Source organism: Talpa occidentalis, unplaced genomic scaffold (assembly GCF_014898055.3).
Source record: "Talpa occidentalis isolate TD23 unplaced genomic scaffold, MPIMG_talOcc4v2.1 talOcc4.8, whole genome shotgun sequence".
Lineage (NCBI taxonomy): Eukaryota > Metazoa > Chordata > Mammalia > Eulipotyphla > Talpidae > Talpa > Talpa occidentalis.
In genome coordinates this window covers 67,179,545-67,199,188 of record NW_023605194.1, presented here as the reverse complement: position 1 = coordinate 67,199,188, position 19,644 = coordinate 67,179,545, and the positions used below count along the sequence as shown (strand labels likewise).

General features: G+C 50.7%; 2 protein-coding genes across 6 annotated transcripts in view; both read left to right on the top strand.

Moving 5' to 3' along the window:
• Positions 1-9,200, top strand: part of TXNRD2 (thioredoxin reductase 2) — a 63,375-nt gene extending 54,175 nt beyond the window's left edge. For all 5 annotated transcript variants that reach the window (XM_037497109.2, XM_037497106.2, XM_037497104.2 and 2 more), the window contains 4 exons: positions 1,483-1,554; positions 1,816-1,913; positions 5,031-5,240; positions 6,376-9,200. In XM_037497109.2, the coding sequence (XP_037353006.1) occupies positions 1,483-1,554; positions 1,816-1,913; positions 5,031-5,154 (294 nt within the window). In that variant the 3' untranslated portion in view covers positions 5,155-5,240; positions 6,376-9,200. The remainder of the gene's footprint in view (positions 1-1,482; positions 1,555-1,815; positions 1,914-5,030; positions 5,241-6,375) is intronic.
• A 10,020-nt stretch (positions 9,201-19,220) lies between these two features.
• Positions 19,221-19,644, top strand: part of GNB1L (G protein subunit beta 1 like) — a 62,979-nt gene continuing 62,555 nt past the window's right edge. Inside the window, exon 1 of the transcript XR_005122674.2 lies at positions 19,221-19,258. The gene's annotated coding sequence lies outside the window, so the exon portion shown is untranslated. The remainder of the gene's footprint in view (positions 19,259-19,644) is intronic.

Here is a 19,644-nt window from a genome sequence, read left to right as displayed (position 1 = left end):
GTCTTGGAGGGGCGTGGAGACACAAGACGATGGCCGGGACACGGCAGGAAGGACCCATTGGGACAGGAGCATTAAGAGGGTGGCTCAGTAATAAGGGTGTGGTGGGGTGTGGCCCATTTCAGATGGGCACATGTCTCCCTTGATCTGGAAAGCTGCTCTTGCTCTCAGATCCCTGCTCGCCTGCCCCGGGGTAGCTCCCCCTCCTTGTGGGTCCATCAGGCAAGACCTCCCCAACCTTCCCCAGACCCATGCCTCTGCTTCTCTTGCAAGATTCTCAGTTTCCCCAAGGCCCCAATAACCCAGACTTGGGAATTCACCCCAGAGGAAGGGATTTTCATCAGATAAAGTTGCTTCTGGGGTCTGTTCCGAAGACTGGCTGGTGCCCCAGGGCAGTCACGGAACAAGCCCCAGGTGGTCTGGCAGGATGCAGGGAGGTTTTGAAACCTGCCAGGCTATGGAGGCTGGAAGATTTCAGTGAGGCTTCATCTTGCTGCTGTGGCAGTTTGCAGGCAGACCAGGAAGAACCAGACTCTATGTGGCCACCATGGTGGGGTCTGAGTCCCTTTGGGAGTGAGTCATGGGCTCCAGGGTCTGCCCCTTGCCGCAGGGCCCTGGCTCACTCCATCAGCAGATTAGGCCTGACAGGCTGGCCATGTCCTGGCACTTTATTTGCTATTTTTGTTTGATTCATCACAAGTACACTGGGACACATGTTCATGGCATTTTATAATGTTGTTTTATGTTTCACAATGTTGAATGGCCAAATACCCTTTATTTGTTTTCTTTTTAATTCTGTCTTAGTTAGAACAATATTCTCTGAAGCTCCATTAATTAATAATGGCTGTGCAGCACATGTGAGGACGCTGCTCATTTTTTACTTGGCCGCAGCCCTGAAAACACTGTCAAGCCCTTCACAGGCGCTGAAAGGCTTTGTCCGACAGCTCCAGTGTGGGCCTGGGTCATCCTGTGCCTGCCCCTCCTCCTGGCTCAAGTAAAAGCCTAGCAAGCTCCAGGGTGCACAGTGGCGGCCAGAAGACTGCCTGCTTACCTATCCCTTCCCCCTGCCAGCAGGCTGAGCACCCCTTTCCACTACTGACAGTTGCCCTGTTCAGTCTGCAGCATCCATCCAGTGCACACTCCTGAGCAGTGCCTCTGCCCTGTGCTGAATGAAAGTGGAGGCTGCTTGGCCAGCTGGTGCCTGGTCTGTTGCTCTGGTTCATAGGGGCTTGGCCTCAGTGGGAGAGGACCCGTCTGAAGAGAGTAGAGATCCAGCCACAGGCTGCCTGTGTGTGAGAGAGAAGGGTGCTATCCACAGCCAACTGAACTTTTTCCCCACTCTTGACCACATCTGCCAGCTGCATGGGAGGGTTCTGGATTCCCACCATGCCCTGATGTATGCCCCACAGCCTGTCAGAGTAAAATGCTTGTGGGACTGGTTTCACTATAGCCACTAACTCCAAGAATTGGTATCTCCTCCTCCAGGTTTACCACGCATATTACAAACCACTGGAGTTCACAGTGGCTGAAAGGGATGCATCCCAGTGCTATATAAAGGTGAGAGTTCTCATGGGCCTGGGCCAGGGCATGCCAGGAGGTGAGGGAGAGGGAAAGAGCTGGCTGCTGGGTGGGTGACCCTCCACAGCCCTTCAGAATCCAGGAATGTGAACATCCTCTAGGAAGGCGCTTGTGCCCTTCATCCCTTGTAGGTCACCAGGGCCTTGAGCACTGCCAGGGCTACATGTGCCCCTAGGCCAGGCCACCCATGCAACCATGGGGTCCTACCTCTGGGCTCGCCACTGACAACGTGACTTTCAGATGGTGTGTCTTCGAGAGCCTCCGCAGCTGGTGCTGGGCCTGCACTTCCTTGGCCCCAGTGCAGGAGAAGTTACTCAAGGATTTGCTCTGGGGATCAAGTAAGTGCAGAGGAATGCTGTCCCTTACATGATGCTCACTCTGGTGTCGCTTGGAGTGCTGGCAGCACTACAGTGGAAAGTCCACTGCCTTGATGGTGCTTTTTTGTTATGTTGTCCATGTTTTCAGCAGAGCATCTCTGCAGATGTGGCAGGGAGTCAGATGAGAGACAGCTTTCTTCTTCAGCCAAATACTGTTAAACTAGAGGCATACAGAGTGTCCCTAGGTGTCCAGACAGCCTGCAGGGGGGAGGGGAGAGCCTCACGTCCCCAGCTGACCCTGGGGATCACTGGACCTTGTCTGCCCAGTCAGCAGAACAGGGTCAAAGCCCTCCTCCCAAAGCAGGGCGCCCAGAGACCTTGGAATTGAGCAGCTATGTGTCTTCTGGAGCTGCAGCCTGAGGCTTAGGCATGGGTGTGTGGGGACTGCCTGCTGATGAAGGCTTTGGGTGGGAGTGAAGAGGTTAGGCACCTGAGCATGGGGTCGTCAGAGACAGGAGGGCTGGGTGAAGCAGAGATGAAGGACAGCTAGGGCCTGGACTCAGAGAAGGGCACATGGGGTACCTCAGCCCCTTGTGTGCTTAGGGTATGGGTGTGACTGGGAGCTGACCTTGGGGGTAGGTGAAGGTGGGAGGTTCAAGGAGCAGAAAGGCCAAGAAAGACCAAGTATCTAGTCAAGACACCCTGAAGATGTCAGCCTTCACACATACTCTGGGCTCAAATGGCGCCACCCCTGTCACAGGCAGTGAGCCTCAGTCCCCACCATTGCCCTCCGTCCCTTGATACCCACAATGAAGCAGTCCCTGGCTTGTGGTGTCAGGCGCCCCCAGGGAGGTGGGCCTGACCTGGGAGAAGAGCAAGAAGGGCTGATTTCAGGACCAGACTCAGTCTTGGGAATATGTCTGGTCCCTGGTCATGGATGCCTACTACAGGGCACCTGCAGTAGCACCATTGTTTGGAAATTGTATCTAGAGTGACTATTGGAAGGAAGCCCATGGGTACAGGCTTTGCTGAGCCCCACTGGAGCCCTGGATGGGGGGATATTCTACCTTGGCACAACTGAAGGTAATCCCAGTGGCCTTGCCCACTGCTCTGTGTGTGACTGCTGGCATGCCAGACTGTTCATGGCACCACAGTACCAGCTCCAGCCCAGGACATCTCTAGTATCATCAGTGGACAGAACCATGGTTCTCCCACAAAGCCATCTCAATCCTCCGGCATGCTGATACTTGTGCTAGGACCAATACTCAGCTGGAACAATTTCTGGAAAAACTCTAAAAAATTCCTTTTTAATAATGCCACAGCAGAGGACCGATATCCTTGATGTGCGAGTTCTTTTTTTTTAAATAATTTTTTAGATTTTTTTATATCATTGTTCATTTTTAAACAATATTTGCTTCTCCCCACCCCCTCAGGTGTAGTCCCCATAGTTTCCTTCACCAGTGCACCCATACACCATCACCTCAGTCCTTTGTGCTCCTCCCTTCCCACCTCTGATCCCTCTCCAGCCTCCTCCCCTGCAGTATGTCTCTGATTTATAATTGTCTGGCTTTGCTTTGTTGTGTTTGTACTGTTATTATTTTTTTACACTGATGTCTTATTTGGTTCCCCTATATTCCTGCTATAAGTGAAACCATCCAGTATTTTTCTTTTTCCTTCTGGTTTATTCCACTGAGCATAATTCCTTCTAGCTCCATCCATGTTGCTGCAAATGGCATGATTTTATCTTTTTTGATTGCTGAATAATATTCCATTGTGTATATATACTACATCTTCTTGATCCAGTCATCTATTTTTAGGTATCTGGGTTGCTTCCAGGTTTTACCTATTGTAAATAATGCTGCAGTAAACATAGAGGTGTGGGTGTTCTTTTTTTTTTTTTTTAAAGATTTATTTATCTATGCATACAAGAGCTGGGGTGCAGGCTAGAGATGTGGGGGGTAAGAGGATTCACCAGAGACAGTGGGGAACAGAACAGGCAGACTGACTGAAATACATTGCTGAGGCGAGCAGCGGGCGAGGCAGGAGAGGTCTGCTGCGCCATGTGTGTTGCTCCCCAGCCGGCCTGGGTTCGAACTCATGCTGCAAAGGCTGCAGATTGCTTCATAGTGTGGTGCTTAACCCCTTGTGCCACTAGGGAGGCCCCAGGTGTTCTTTTGAATCAATGTTTTTGTGTTCTTTGGGTAGATCCCTAGGAGTGGAATTGCCGGGTCATATGGTAGCTCCATTTTTAGTAGACTGAGGAACCTCCACACAGCTTTCCATAGTGGTTGGACCAGTTTGCACTCCTACCAGCAATGTAGGAGAGTTCCTTTTTCACAACATCCTCACCAACATTTGTTGTTGCCGTTTTTTTTGATATGTGCCATTCTTACAGGTGTAAGGTGGTATCTCAGTGTGATTTTGATTTGCATTTCCCTGATGATAAGGGATGTTGAACATTTTTTCATATGCCTGTTGGACATTTGCGTTTCCTCTTTGGAGAAATGTCTTTTAAGTTCTTCGATATGCAGAGTTCTTATAAATCAACACTGATAGTTATAGGGTAAATCCAATAGAAATATGGGAAAACTTGAGTAGGCAATTGACAGGAAAAGAAAATATAAGTAGTGGAAAGCCTTAAGAATTTTAAAGTGTAATTAAAATACCAAGAAACCCTTCTGGTGGGTAAGAGTTCAAAGGTTTGCCACTCTTCAGTATTGATAGTTTTCAGCATCTGTGCAGTTGAGATGAAAAGAGGCTACAGTGAAAAGAGTGGACTTGGGCTTTCTGGACCCCTTGGCAGAAAGGGAGTGGGTCCCATGGAGGGACCAGCTGGAGCCAAAGCTCAAGGTGGGGCTGTGTCTGTTTGGCTGGGAGCAACAGGAGGCCAGGCTGGAGCCAGTGAGGGCGGAGGAGCGGGGAGGTGGAATTCTTAGGCACTGGGCATTCTCAGAGGGAGGTAGGATGGTCCAACATAGGTATTGGCAGGTATTCTTGGAGGAGAGACAATGAGGGGGACAGTGAGGAAACTATCTTCCTAGGATCTCGCCTCTGTGCCCCTTTCCTGGGAATAGGTTGCTGTGAACATGTCTCCCTGCCCTGACTTGTTGCCCTGATTCCTTCTCCCCTTATGTGCAGGTGTGGGGCCTCCTATGCACAGGTAATGCGGACAGTGGGCATCCATCCCACCTGTGCTGAGGAGGTGGCCAAGCTGCGCATCTCCAAGCGCTCAGGCCTGGACCCCACCATAACAGGCTGCTGAGGGTAAGCCACCATCCCTGCCAGGCCCAGAGCACAAGGCACACCTGCCACCACCCACAGCCTGGCTCTTCGGAGGCTGGGATCCAGGTATACACATGTGGGCTAGACTCTGTTTAAAGCTGTGGTGGGAGGGAAGGGGGGAACCACAGGAATTGTTCTCTCCTGGTGTGTGGCAGACTGCACCTGCCATGTCACCTCAGACAGGTGAGCCCTGTGCCCAGGGCACCATGACCAAAGAAACAGGGTTAGGATGGGAGGCCCCTGAGGGCTCCACCCTCCACAGGGCAACCCAGGCCCCAGCCTGACTATTGCTGCTCCCCAAACACGGGTGTTCAGGCTGGGCTCACACCTGTAGCCATCTGTGTCAGGGGGCACTGGGCATAGCAAGCATCTCCAGACTGAATTCAGTGGGCTGCTGAGCAGAGGAGCTAGCTGCTTGCTCTTACCTTGCTCAGTGCTAAGTAGCAGTGCTGGCTCTTTCTCTCTCGCCCAGAAGGTGGAGATGCTGTCTCGTGCATGGCAACTGCCTGACATATGGTGCTGTAGAGCTTTGTAAAGCTAGGTTGGTAGAGGCCGGAAACCTTGGGGAGTGTTGTTCATCCCAGTCCTCTTCAGAGGAGGAAGAAATTATCGAGTTCCCTCCTGACCCCTGTCAAAGGGATGCATGTGGCCATGGCCTTTCTTCTCTCATTCTGAGTGTACGCTTCAAGCCCTGGTGGCGGGTCAGGGGTTCTCACCCCCGCTAGTGGGCCCCTCCCTGGCCTGGTCCTACAGGCCTCCTCTCTCCCCTCAGGGCCCAGGTAGACCGCAGACAGAGTGAGGGTCTGTAAGATGCCCGTGGGCAGGCATGAGGGGCCAAGTGGCTTCTGAGGGTATAGTGGACAACTGGCCCAGGCCTGGGGCCTCTCCTGGGTACTCTGGGTATGTGTTCTACCACAACCCCCTTCCCCAACCAGGTCTATCTCTGGTACATACTAACAAAGGGAAGCCTGAGGAAACTCTTATCAGAATATTTTACCTAACAGAGCTATTTTGTTAAGGGCCTGGCATAAGTTTTTATCATTTCAAAATATTTTTAGCAGTGCATTGCTCCCTATGACACATCACCTAGGGGAGGGTGGGCTCTCTTTAGGGTGGTACATTTCTCATCTGTCCTGAGAGGGTCCCTGTGTGTGGGTATGGGAGACATGGTCACCCCATGCTGACCCTAAATTCTTGACAGGATACTGGAGGCCAAATCTGGGCAAGCTTTGCCCCTAACTGGACGGCTCCTGCCTGGAGGGCCCCTGAGGTAGCCAGCGTGGGGCAGCGTGTATGGACGGATTGCCTGTGTGCCCTGCAGGGATGGCTTCTGGGAGCTGCTAGCCCCTACACCTGCATTTTGAATCCTTTCCTGCCTGGGCTGGCCTTGCCAGCCCCAAATGCCAGATGATGACGACCTGTGCAGAAACCCACCCTATGGGCTGCTCACGTCCGAGCCCCCCTGGTATTTTCTGGAGTTATAAATAAAGAGGATATTTCCCCTAAAGTCTGTTCTGTGTATGGTGTCCCCATCTTGTCCCCCAGAATGATGGATAGGTATAGGGACTGCTACCCAGACCAGCATCCTGTCAGTCCATCTCTGTCATTTAGGGACCTGGGGTCCCTGTGTACCTTGTCTTCAGCTGCTGTGCTTTGAGGTGTCCCACCTCCTCCTGGTGCAGGGAGTGGGCTGCCCAAAGACCCCAGGGATCCTTCCTGAGAACTTCAGCTTGGATCTCTGCACCTTGCAGAATGGAGAGTGGCCAGGCTCCCAGCAGGTGTTCCAAGGGCTTTATTCCAGAGCAGCTTGCCAGCGGTGTGGCCCAGTAACAGGACTTGGCAGAGGTGTCGGAGGCTTTCTGTCCCCTGAATATCAGGTACCCCACTTTATTTCCATTGTGACCCTCCCAGTCAGTTTGTCAGCTGTGCTCAGGCTAATCCTGAACATTGAGACTTGATGGGCCAGGGAGCTCCCGGGGGCACCCACCACACCTGTCAGTCACCTCACAGAGAGACAGCACTGACAGTGACGGGCAGGGCCAGGCATTGTGCTGGAGCTTTAGCAGCGGTTAATCTCATGTCTTCCTTAAGAAAACATCACTTAGTCTGCCGCCCGGGAGCCCTGGATGGGACCCTGCTTGTCAGCTAACAAAGGAATGTGTTTGCACCTTAATGGGCCTACTGGAGCCTCAGAGGCTTGCTTGCTTGGTGTGAAGCGTGTGCAGGAGCTCTCAGACACCTAATTAAGATGCCAAGTGCCAGGCTAGGCCGGGTCCTCTTAACAAGTGCAGTGAGAGCTCAGCCGTATCCCATTTAACGCACGGCTGGTGGCACACCCTGGCCTCCAATCTTGCAGGGCGGGCTTACCTCCACACTGGGTGTTCCCCTAGCTGAGAGGCAAAGTCGAGGTCTGCTGAGGTCAGTGAACAGACCGGGGTCCCTGGGGGCAACTTAGTAGGTGCCTCTGGCCAGGGGCCTGCAGATCCCTCAAAACTGAATTTGCCCCTGTTGTGGGACAAAAGAGAAACTTCAAATGGCCCTGTTGCTTTGTGTGACAATAGAAATGATGTAGCCTGTGTGGAGGTCCTCAGTACACACTGGGCAGTCTGATCACCCTGCTGGCCAGGAGTGCCACCCACATGCCTGTTTTCCCACAGGCCCCTCCAGGTGGAATTTTTACATGCCCATTTCCCCAGAAGGACTTTGCCCTGGCATACTTGCTGTGTCTGTGACATCTGCTTTCTCTATGCTGTATCTGGCCATTCCAGCAGCTTGTACCATCACCTGGGTGAGAACAAAGAATCTGAGGTGCAGGTGTCACCAGTCTCACCAATCTGTTGTGTGGGTGCTCAGTACAGCTCTTAGGGATGCCACTCATGTGGCATTAAGTCTCTACAGCCCCCTATCCCAGAAGCTTCAGCCCACTAGCTGGGCTCATACCCTCCCTCACCTCCCTCACCCCCCCACCAGTAAACAGTGGGCAGGGCCCTGATGCAACTCACAAGTAGTTAGTGTTCAGAAAAAGCCTGCCACAAAGAGCCTGGACCTGGCAAATGCATCAACCAGTCAACCCATGGGGTCTTGTGTTGTCAGTAGAGCTTGCCTGGCCATGGGGCCCAATGCCCTGGATATCCACTTTCCTTGGGCCTCCAATCCAGAATTCAGGGCAGGACAGCTGTGTTCTTGGTTCTCAGGCCTGAGCAAGAGTGTGGGGAGTAGGACAGAGTGCTGGGCTGAAACAGTTTCTGTCCTGTGTACCCCTCAAGTCTGCCAGCTCAGGCTTGCTGTGTGATCTGAGGTCCTTTCTCTGGGCCCACCCCTGCCCTGTCCTTTCCTCCCAGGGAGCTTGGGGAGGGGCCGCAGCACCAGAGGCCAGGTGCTCTCCCCTTGGCCCCAGGGCCGCCTTACCGCCGCCTTTGCATGTTTTTATGGTGCAATGAAAATATGATTTTAATTCCTCAGATTGTTCTGTGTAACCTACAATTACCCCCGGCAACGTCCTGCACACTTCTGCTTTTGACTCCAGATTGTGCAACGACATGGGAAGGAGGGGGGCTGTTTAGGGGACAACTACCTCCTCTGCCTCATCTTCTACTCTGAAGTGGGGCGGGTTTTCCTCCAGCCAGCCATCACCCCTATCCCTCCCCAGCCCATGAGGTCCTGTCCCCGAAAGTCCTGAGGCCGCCTGGGAGGTGGACACAGAGGAGTGACAAGCTATGATTGAGGACTGGACCAAAGATCAAAGGAGCACATGGGAGGAGCAGAGACCCAACTCAGGAAGGGTCTGGAACAGGAGGAACAGAGTGGGCATCAGGCCTGGGAGGCAGTGCGGTACTCAACCTGCAGTCCACCTCCAAACCCTCCACAGATCTCTGGTTGCTCCCTCAGCATCCTCAAACCTGCTGGGAACCCCAGCTTTGCTTGACAGGGAGCAGGGAACACCTGTCCCCTCCCCCACCTGCCTCAGCCATGTTTTCTCGTGGCCAGGGAGACCTGGCTGAGGAAGTGACTACTGTCAGAGGCAGAACTGCCCCATGACAAAGTTTGTCATCAGGCAGTGCCTACTACCTCAGGTTGGGGCTTGCCTCTGAGGTCTCTGGGGTGGCTTGCTCCACAGTGTTCCAGCCACATGCCTCTTCTTACCTGGCCCAGGCAGCAAGGAGGAAGTGGGGTGTGAATAAGCCCCTAGGGTAGGCCTCAGGCCCTCATGTGACTTTACCACCCTGAGTTCACATCACTCTCAGAAGCACACATACTGGGGTCTGGTCCCTACAAGTTCTTCAAGTTCACCTGCAAGGCCAGCCCCTTCGGGAAGTATCTGAACCAGTTCTCCATCTTGATTGGCAAGGATACTTGCCCAGTCATCAACCTCTGGTGACTCCTGAGGGGCATCACACTCCTGGGGGTCTACCCCAGCCTCAGAGGAATATAGACCCTCCTAGCCCCAAACTCACAGGCTGTGAGCCTCCCACCTGGTATGGGAACCATTGCCTTCCTCTAGCTCAGGCCAGCCCAAACTGGCACAGAGAATCAGGGGCAACGTGGGAGACACTGCCACCACAGCACAGGACCAGGGATTCCATCACTAGACCCACTGCAGACCTGAGCCAGCCCTATGCCACTAGGGATCTCACTGCCTACCCAGCCAGGATCCTGACCCCTGCCTTTGCCTTCCTGATGTAGGGAGCTAAATAACCAGCACCCATTTTCTCCAAATTGTGCTTCTTGGGCTGCTACAGAGCCCCAATCCCTACCAGTGGGGCCACCAGCACAGAAGATCTCTCTAAGGACCCCAGGCTGAGAAAGTAACCCTGGAGTGTTTGTATTGCTGAACTGTTTCTGCCTCCCCAACCCCCTTCTCCTTCCTCTCCTTCCACTTCCTTCCCCTTCTCCCTACCCTCTCTTCCTCCCCACAACCTGGTTCTCACCCCCCACCCCTTCACCAGGATTCTTCTTGGTGCTGATGTCAGCAGCAGCCTTGGAGAGGAAACCCAGAGCCAGATGGGCCCCACCTGGGCAGCATTTGTGTCCTGCACGTGTTTCTTCATCTACCACCATCTCCACCTTACATCTGGGCTCTTTTGCTGGATGCTTCTAGGCCCTCAGAGCTGTCTTAGTTCCTTCCTGCAGCTGAAGGGGGCATAAATAAACAGAAGGAAACTGGCTGCTGCCCCTCTGATGGGAACAGAAGGTGGGGGTGGGGGGTAAGTAAGGACATAATTTCTGCCAAACTACTACCCAGGCTTCGCTTTTCTGCTGAACTTTTTCCAGGTATGTATGTGAGGGGCGGGGGGTGGGGGTTCCCTCAAAGCCATACAAACACTGGTTCCTGTCCAAGAACCTTCAAGGGCAGTGAAGAAGCCCTGGCATCAGTCTGTGGAGTCTATCAAAGTAATCCCAGCCCCGACGTGCTTCACAGTGCTCCGATTTCCCTAATCCCGAAACCCAAGCTAGAGTCCCAGCAGCTATCCCAGTGCCATTCGAGTGGGCTGCAAGAGGTTCCCCTCCCATATGCCTGTGGTGTTTGGAACTGACCCCACTAAGACAAGGCAGGGGGCAATGCACCAATGGACTGAAATGTTAGCTCTGCTGAACCCAGGTGAGCTGAGAAAATAGCCAAGGCCTCAGCTAACCTGATGGTCCTTCCCTAGCCTCTTCCCAGGCAGGAAATTCAAAGCCAGCAGTGATAGCAAAAGCCATGGGTAAGGCAGACCCAGCTCAAGCCTGCCAAGTGCCTGGCCTCTAAGGTTTCATGGGACAATGATCCAGCCTTGCAGTTTCACAAAAGTAAGCTTTCATTCCTAATAAAATTGGGATCTTTTTGGCTTATAACTGGTGATCAAATAACACCAAATGCTTGGGAATGAAGTGAGACTGTAAATAAGAGATGGTGTGACCTTGTTACATCACAGCTGGGGGTCAAGAGCCAGCTGGACCCAGCTCCTTGCCCTGACCGCTGACCCACCCAGACCACCGGGCACCAGGCACATGTGTGTGACAAGGGGCACCCCACAGGCTTTCTTTTTGTAATTATATTAGCAGGGTATGGCAGCCACGCGTAGTAAGGAAGACTAACAGCACCTCATGGTCTTCAGCATCTTTGAAGAATTTTCGTATCCATAAATTTCCCCAAAGCAGCTGTAATTAGCTCCTGAGTTTGAGGCTCAAGACATGGTACAGAACAGGAGGAGATCAAAGCGATGTCCGGATGTGTTTTCTTCGGCCTCCCACTTGATGAGTGAGAAGACCGATGCCTAGACCTCCCAGAAGTCTCCATGGAACACGATGGTGCAGCCAGGTCACAGGACTCAGCCACCCTCCCCACCGAGGCTTCAGCACCAGGTTCGCTCCTGTAGGAGAGGGTGGATGGGAGGCAAGACCAGCACAGCTTCAATGGCTCATTGTTCCGCCCTCAGTGGCTGAAATTGGGCTGGATGATTATAATAATAAAGTCCTAACGATCAGTCAGTGGTTGGGTTTCCATAGCTTGGGGAGTATTTGATTTTCAAAGTCTTTGGCAGGGGAGACAGTGTATAAATGAAGTGTGTTGTTCACATCAGTCCTTTCTTTGCAAGTCAGGCACCTTAATTCTTTCACAAGATAATGTACCTTCTGCTCCTAGGTGCCCAGACACTTTGGGGTGGGAAGTAGCACCAAGGAGGCCTAGGCACTGTGTGAATAATCCCTGCCTTCACCAGCTCAGACAAGTTCAAGGGCTCCACCCCTCCCTCCCAGGGACCAGATTCCTGCCATTGTGGAGACTCCAGAGTGGGGGTCTCTCTTCTTACTTGTACCTTCTTCCACAGCACATCCCTTCCCCTATGCCTTTGCCCATGCTATTCCATCAGCCCAAGCCCCACCCATTGCCTGGCTATCTGACACTCCGTCTTTGGTTAAGATTCAGTGCAGGGCTTTCCCTCCAAGAAGCCTTCCACAGACACCTGGCAATGGGCCTGCTTAGGGTTCCTATGCATTAGTGGTTTTTTTAATTACCAAAAGGAGCTTCCCTTCTTCATGTCTTTGTCCCAAATATAGTGACTGGCATTTAATAGGCACTCAAAATCTGACTCAAATGAACATTGGCATGATGTCTTTGTCATGTTTTCTATTCTGAAATGCCCACAGTGTCCTGCTCTGCAAGATCCTGGGACATGTGCTCCATACATGCTGTGTCCGTGGAAAGAGGAGTGACCTGACCTGACCTGACGTCCCTCAGCTAACCATCTCCTGGTTCTGACGCACCAGGCTGCACAAGATGAGCCGGACACCAGATTTGCTCCAAGCATTTTGTCAGGCTCCCTGTGCATCCTACGTATAAAGACAAGCACTGCCTGATTGGTGCTTGTGAAAAAAATGTGAGGAGGGGCTGGTCTGAAGATAGTGACTGAGCAGATTATGTAGCCCTAACCTTTCCCCAGATAACAATGACCAATTCTAGACAGAATATAAAAGATAACTGAAGGCACAGCAGATCAATCAAAAGCAGTCAATGAAGAGAATTGAATCCAAGCATTCAATGAAGAGAAACACACTGGGTGAAATCCACCCTTACACCACCTTTCCCCTGAGAGCCCTCCCTAGGGCCTGGCATGCATGACTAGAATGTGAGCAGAAATCTCTAGCCCCAGTGGCTTCAGGTGCCCGAGAACCATGGGTCAGCCTGTGCATCTTGAAATGAGGGAGAAAATCCATGAAAGCCTGCATGTAAATTCCTCGCAAATCCTTGGTTGACTCCTGAACTGCACATGTATGAGTGAGACTCAGGGAGTCCAGGAGCAAGAAAACAGCTGGAAGGCTGTAACCTGAGCAGAGATTTCAGCTATTGCCTGCCACGGGAGTGGGGGGTTGGAGAGTGGATCTCAAATTCTTACAGGGTCTGTGCAAACACTGTGGGCTCCTTATTAAAACCACCGAAAGTACATGCCTTAGGAGAAAACTCACGTTCCATGAGTAAAGAATTTGCATTAGGACTACAGGGTAAAACTGCAATAGATCCATCCTAACATATGAAACCTGCAGAAGTTCAAAGTGGAACCTTAGCAGGCTTTGCCTGCTAAAACAAAAGACAACACACTTTAGAAGAAGATAATAGAATCCAACGTCTCTACAAAGTACCATTCACAGTGTTCATAATGCACCAAAAAAATTACTAGATATGTGAGGAACACTAAAATGTGATTCATAACTGTAGTGGCAGGAAGACCATAGTGCAGGTTTTCTGATCCAGCAGACCGGGTAAAGGAGGAGTCAGAGTCTTCAGTGGGTTTTGCAGGTCTTTTTTTTAGATTTACCAGGCATATTACAGGCAGGGGTGCCTCCCAGCACCTAGCAAGTCTCCACTCTATCTGGGCTCTCTGGCGTTCTCTCTCTCTCTCTCTCTCTCTCTCTCTCTCTCTCTCTCTCTCTCTCTCTCTCTCTCTCTCTCTCTCTCTCTCTCTCTCGGCTTCTCTGCTTCTGCTGGCATCCCCATGATGCCGCCCTTAAAAGCCCAGTCCTAGCCCAGGTGAATCCCATCTACATATGCCCACACCCTACTCCAGGTGCCCGCCATCAGGCATGCATTCAGGACCGCAGGGTTCCGTCATCTATCCTGATGGTGGGAGGGCAGAAAAGCCTGATGCTTTTTACCTTACCCTATACTTACCAAGAGAAAAAACATGTAATAGAAAGCAGCCCCAAGATGATACAGGTGTTGGAATTAAATTTAGAAACAGCTATTCTAAATATAATACGACCGCAAATGAATAGGAGGGCACACTGAACAGAGTGACTATCAGCACAGAAATAGAAACTGTAAAAGAGAACCAGATGGAAATGTTAAAACTGAAAAGTCTAACAACAAATGAAAAATTAATTGCATGGGCTTTAACTGACCTTAACAGACAGGAGATGGAGAAGAAAGGGTCGATAAACTTGACAGAAAAGAATCTCTAGTCAAAAGAATAGAGAGTCATGTGATAAAAAACAGAGCCTCAGGGACCCAAGAGATCATATTAAATATATAATATAATGATGTCTAATATGGAGAGAAGCAGTTGAATGGGGCAGCAAAAGGTATTTGAAGAAATAATGACCTAAAATTTCATGACTTTTGGATTAACTTACAGTTCCAAGAATTATAGCAAATCTCAAGCAGTATATGCATAAAGAAAACACAGCTAGCACATTATAGGAAAATTCATGAAAACCAAAGATAAATAGAAAACCTTAAAAGTAATTAAGGAAATGAATATACATTACATTCGTCTGACTTACACGGCAGGGGAAAAATGCACATAAGAAACAACAGAACAAAATTTAGATGCTAAAAAAGTCAACCCAGAAGTCTATGTGCAAGTAAAAATACTATTTTAAAAAACACGAGTGATAAAAATACATTTTCAGATAAATAACAGCTGAGATAATTCCTCATTAGTTGTCCTGCGTTTCAAGTGCTGCCATAGAACGTTAAGGTGGAAAGAAACTACACAAGATGGAAGCAAATTAACAGAAAGTAATGAAGAGCACCAGAAATGGTAAATATGTAGGTACTTTTAAAATACTACTCTTTTCCGGGGCCTCCCCGGTGGCGCAGTGGTTGAGCGCTGGGTTGCGAAGCTGCCGGCGACCTCTGCAGCGCCGGTTCGATCCCCAGCTGCTCCCCGGCCACCTGAGGAGGGTCCCACATGGCGCGCAGACCTCTCCTGCCGCCCGCTGCTCCCCCCAGCAGTGTACCTCGGTCCCTCTGCCTGCTCTGCTCCCCGCTCTGGCTCTGGTGAATTCTCTCACCCTCCCGCGCTTCTGACTGTACCCAGTGCTTGTATAAACAAAACAAACAAACAAATAAATAAAAACATGCCTCTATTAAAAAAAAAATGCTACTCTTTTCCTTCTCATATTTTCTTTAAACGACATTGATAAAACAGGAATTATAACAATGAACAATTGGGGTTTTATATGAACATATGACAATAGCAAAAAGATGGTTGTAAAGGAAATTTACATAGTTGCATGGCTGTTATACTTGATGTGAGGTGGTACAGTATTACCTCTCAAGTAGGTTATAGTGAATTAAAGGTGCATGTTGTAAACTAGAACAACCACTAAGTAAGGCATAATTAAAAAGCTAATAGAGGGCCTCCCTAGTGGCACAAGGGTTAAGACGCAACCTATGATGCTATCTGCAGCCACTGCCTAATGAGTTCGATTCCCAGCCAGCCAGGGAACAACCCACATGGCGCAGACCTCTCCTGACTTGCCCTGCTCCTCCCCTCAGCAGTGTACTTCAGTTAATCTGCCTGTTCTGCTCCCCACTCTGTCTCTGGTGAATCCTCTCACCCCCCTACACCTCTGGCCTGTACCCCAGCTCTTGTATGCATAAATAAATAAATCTTTAAAAAATTATTATTAATGCTAATAGAGGCATTAAAATGAAATATTGAAGAAGTTTGTTTAACTTTTTGTTAAACCCAAAAGAAGGCAGGGGAAAAAAGGAGGAACAGAAAGAATAGACAAATAGAAAACAAATAGCAAAGTGGTTGATCTAAATCTAATCTTATAGTTTCATAAATGGACTAAACTCTCAAAGTAAAAGTCAAAGATTATCATACTTGACTTTTTTTTTTAAAGATTTATTTATTTTTATACAAGAACCGGGGTACAGACCAGATACACGGGAAGGTGAGAGGATTCACCAGAGACAGAGCGGGGACAGAACAGGCAGACTGACGAAATACACTGCTGAGGGGAGCAGCGGGTGAGTCAGGAGAGGTCTGCTGCGCCATGTGGGACCCTCACCCGCAGGCTGGGATCGAACCGGCACCGCCGAGGCTGCGGGCAGCTTCACAGAGCGGCGCTCAACCACCTGCGCCACCAGGGGAGGCCCCATACTTGACTTTAAAAAAGCAAAATCCAACTACATGCTGTCTATAAGAAATACCTTTACATATGAAGATACAACCAGGTTGAAAGCAAAAACATGGAAAAAATATACAACACAAAAGCACTAGAAAGCAATGTAGACTACATTAATACAAAGCAAGATAGACAAGAAGAGAAGGAATTTTGCCAATGACAGGCAGTGACATTTCAATGACAAAAGACCTGCTTCATTAGGAGAGCATAACAATCATAAAAATATATGTATCTAATAATAGACTTGCAAAATTAAAATGAGAAATGGACAAATCTATTATAATTAGAGATTTGAACACCTCTCAGTCTTTAACACAACTAGAAATGTTTCAGAAGAGTGGAGAATTATGAACTTCCTAAATCTAACCGACATTTGTAGAACATTATGCCCAACAACTAAAGGATAGTTGTTGTATGTGTGTGGGTTGTTGTTGTTGTTGCTTTTATTTTTTATTATTTTTTTAAAGATTTATTTATTTATACAAGCACTGGGCACAGCCAGAAGCGCGGGAGGGTGAGAGAATTCACCAGAGCCAGAGCGGGGAGCAGAGCAGGCAGGAGGACCGAAGCACACTGCTGAGGGGAGCAGCGGGCGGCAGGAGAGGTCTGCGCGCCATGTGGGACCCTCCTCAGGTGGCCGGGGAGCAGCCGGGGATCAAACCGCGCCGCAGAGGCTGCGGGCAGCTTCGCAACCCCAGCGCTCAACCGCTGCGCCACCAGGGAGGCCCCTGTTGTTGCTTTTTTAACAGAAAGCCACTTTATTTTCTCCTGTTCTCTACTAAGTTGCATCTCAATTAGTTTATTAAAGTTTAAAATAGCATTTTGAGGTATACTTGGTATGTGGTAACTTTTATGTATACTTTACCACAATAGAAAAAAAAAAACAAACATAATTGTATACCCATGTTCATAGCAGCATTAATCACAATCTGGTACTGATTCCAAAAAATTGAAAGCAAACCAAGTGTCCATCAACAGATGAGTGAATAAACCAAACATGATATATACACATAATGGAGTATTATTTAGTCTTAAAAAAGAAAATTCTATAGATACTACAAGGATAGACCTTTGAAATATTATCCTCAGTGAAATAAGATACAAAAGGACAAATGTTGTAGTATTGCACTTATATGAGGTACAATAGATAAATTAATATACACAAAATAGAGGTTACCAGTGGCTGGGGGAAGAGGTGGTGATGAGTTGGTGTTTTCTGGATACAGAGATTCTGTCGGGGGTGATGAAAAAGTTCTGGAGCTGGATAGTATGAAGGTTGCACAACCATATTAATGTCACTGTAATGTACCCTTAAAAATGGTTAAAATGATATTTTGTTAATTTGTATTTTACCACCCACGAAAATATACTTAGAAGATGACCTAAAAGTAAAAAAACAAAAAACAAAAAACTTGGATTAAAAAAAAACAAACCCCCAAAAAACCCCTTTACTGATAGCCTGGGTCAGGCTTGGCTGTTTTGCACAAAGCCTGCAGCTGCTCACTCTGCTGACCAGCACCTCGTTGGACTGAGCTGTCTAGCTCACTTGAGGTAAGTCAAATTGCTGGGAACTCCCCCTCTTCTTTGAGGCAGGAAGTTTAAATTATCAGGTCAATTAGGAAAGATACAACTGAAAAAATACAAGTGTCATTCTCACATCAAGGAGGTGTTTCCTGGCAGGGTGCCACTTTTATTATTTTTGGTGGAGGCAGTTGAAAGCCCCACAGAGCCATTGAAGGTACAATATGATCTTTGATTCTGTTTCAAAGATCAAAGAGAGTGAGTTTGGGTGTAAATGTAGATAACATTTCAGAGATCTTTTCATGAAAGTCAACACTAGACCTGGGAAGGAAAGGAGCTGGTGCGTTTAAATGTGTGTTCGCCTTGAGAAACATGATTTTCCAATAATTCGGCTGCCTATGGCCCCTGTGACTCCTGGCCTGCATCCAGGTCCTTTGCTCATGGTAAGTCCTTGGGTTGGGAAGCCGGCACCTGCTCCCACCTCTTGCAAGGGCGCAGGGAGGAGGCATGGGGGTGGTGCACACAGGAGCATCCAACCTCATCCTCCACTTGCTTTTCCAAAGTCTGGGTGCTGACTGGGCACGCCACCCTGGGCGGCAGGCTCGGTCTTGGCAGCCTGCCCTCATTGTCCTCTCTGGGCCCAGCCTGGACCGGGCGAGGGCAACACAAACCCACCCACAACGAGAAAACCCACGGACCCCGCCTGCCAGTCCCTTAGGTACGCAGGTGGAGGGTCCTTGCCCCTTTCTTTCTCATATCTGGGAGCGGGTATGTAGAGCCAGCCTCCAGGTTTTAGGTGGTGAAGAGATACTTCTCAGGGGGGCACTGAAGCCCCCCAGCTCAACTCCTCCCTGACGCCGTGGGCCAGCAGCTTCCCTTCTGACGCTCAGCAGTCCCCAGGTGCACAGCAGCCGACTCTGCAGCCGCGGATGCCGTGGCACCACCCCACCATCTCTAGTGGTCCAGGTGGGCGGCGCGGGCCCCTCGCCGGTATTCATTTCCCAGGCGCCGCGCCCGCCGCGCCCGCCCGGCTCGGCCCGCGCCCGCCGCCTCCCGTCGGCTCCCTGCGCTCGGCTGCGCGGGGCGGGGCGCGGTGGCAGGAAGGGGCGGGGAAATGAGCGCGATCCCGACAGCCTCTGCGCCTCGGGGCCCGGCGGCCGGGCTCGCGGCGCCTGCGCGCTGGTGGTCCCGCGCCTCCGGCGCAGGCGTGACGCCGCTGGGAAGCCGGCGTGGGCGCTCGGGCGGGCAGTGCGCGCGTAGGGAAGGCGGCTGCGCGTCGCTGTCGGGCTGCTAGTGCCGCGCTTCTCGGTGCCAGTATCGTCGCCTTCGGCTGAGGGGTCCGTGAAGCAGGGTGACCCAGGCGACCTGGGGGCGGACGCCGCCACTTCAGCTCTCCCCGTTCCTTCCCAACTCCCCGACGCCCCGAGCCCGGGGGCGGGCCCCCGCCCCCCTTCTGTCCGGCGCGTCTCAGTGTCTGTCCGCGCCGGGGCTCGGGGCGCCTGTAGTCAGTTTCAAGCGATTTCCGCTTTTCACTGGAGGTCGCGCCAACACCCTGCCCGCTCACTGCCGCCGATCTTGTTCTAGGTGCCCTTGGACTTTCTCGCTCTCGGAGGGAGGTCTCTGGTCGCGGATCCGCGGACCCTTTTCGCTGCCGCCTGGCCTAACCTCAGGTAGGTTGGCTTCTTGTTGGGTGCTTGGGGGGAGCTTAGAGCTCACATTCCCCGTTTCCCAGGTAGTTGCGAGAGGGTTGTGCAGTGGTGTGCCCTCAACTTGATGTGAAGCTTTGAAGTGCGTTCTACTCCCAAGGCCGCTGGGTCAGCTCAGAACAGAGCACGGTCCAGCGGTCTAAGAGCCGCCTTTTGGCTTTGCGAAAATAAGTGCATATGCGCCACCCTTCGTTCAGAGGAACGCTGCCCAGTCCAGGAGAAGGGTCCAAATTTCTCAGGGCCAGGCGGGAGGGGAAGAGAAGGGAGCGAGATGAACAGATCGATATATCTGGGAGGGATAAAGTTTTCGAAGTGGTAACATTCTTAAGCAACGCTAACTGGTGGCGCAG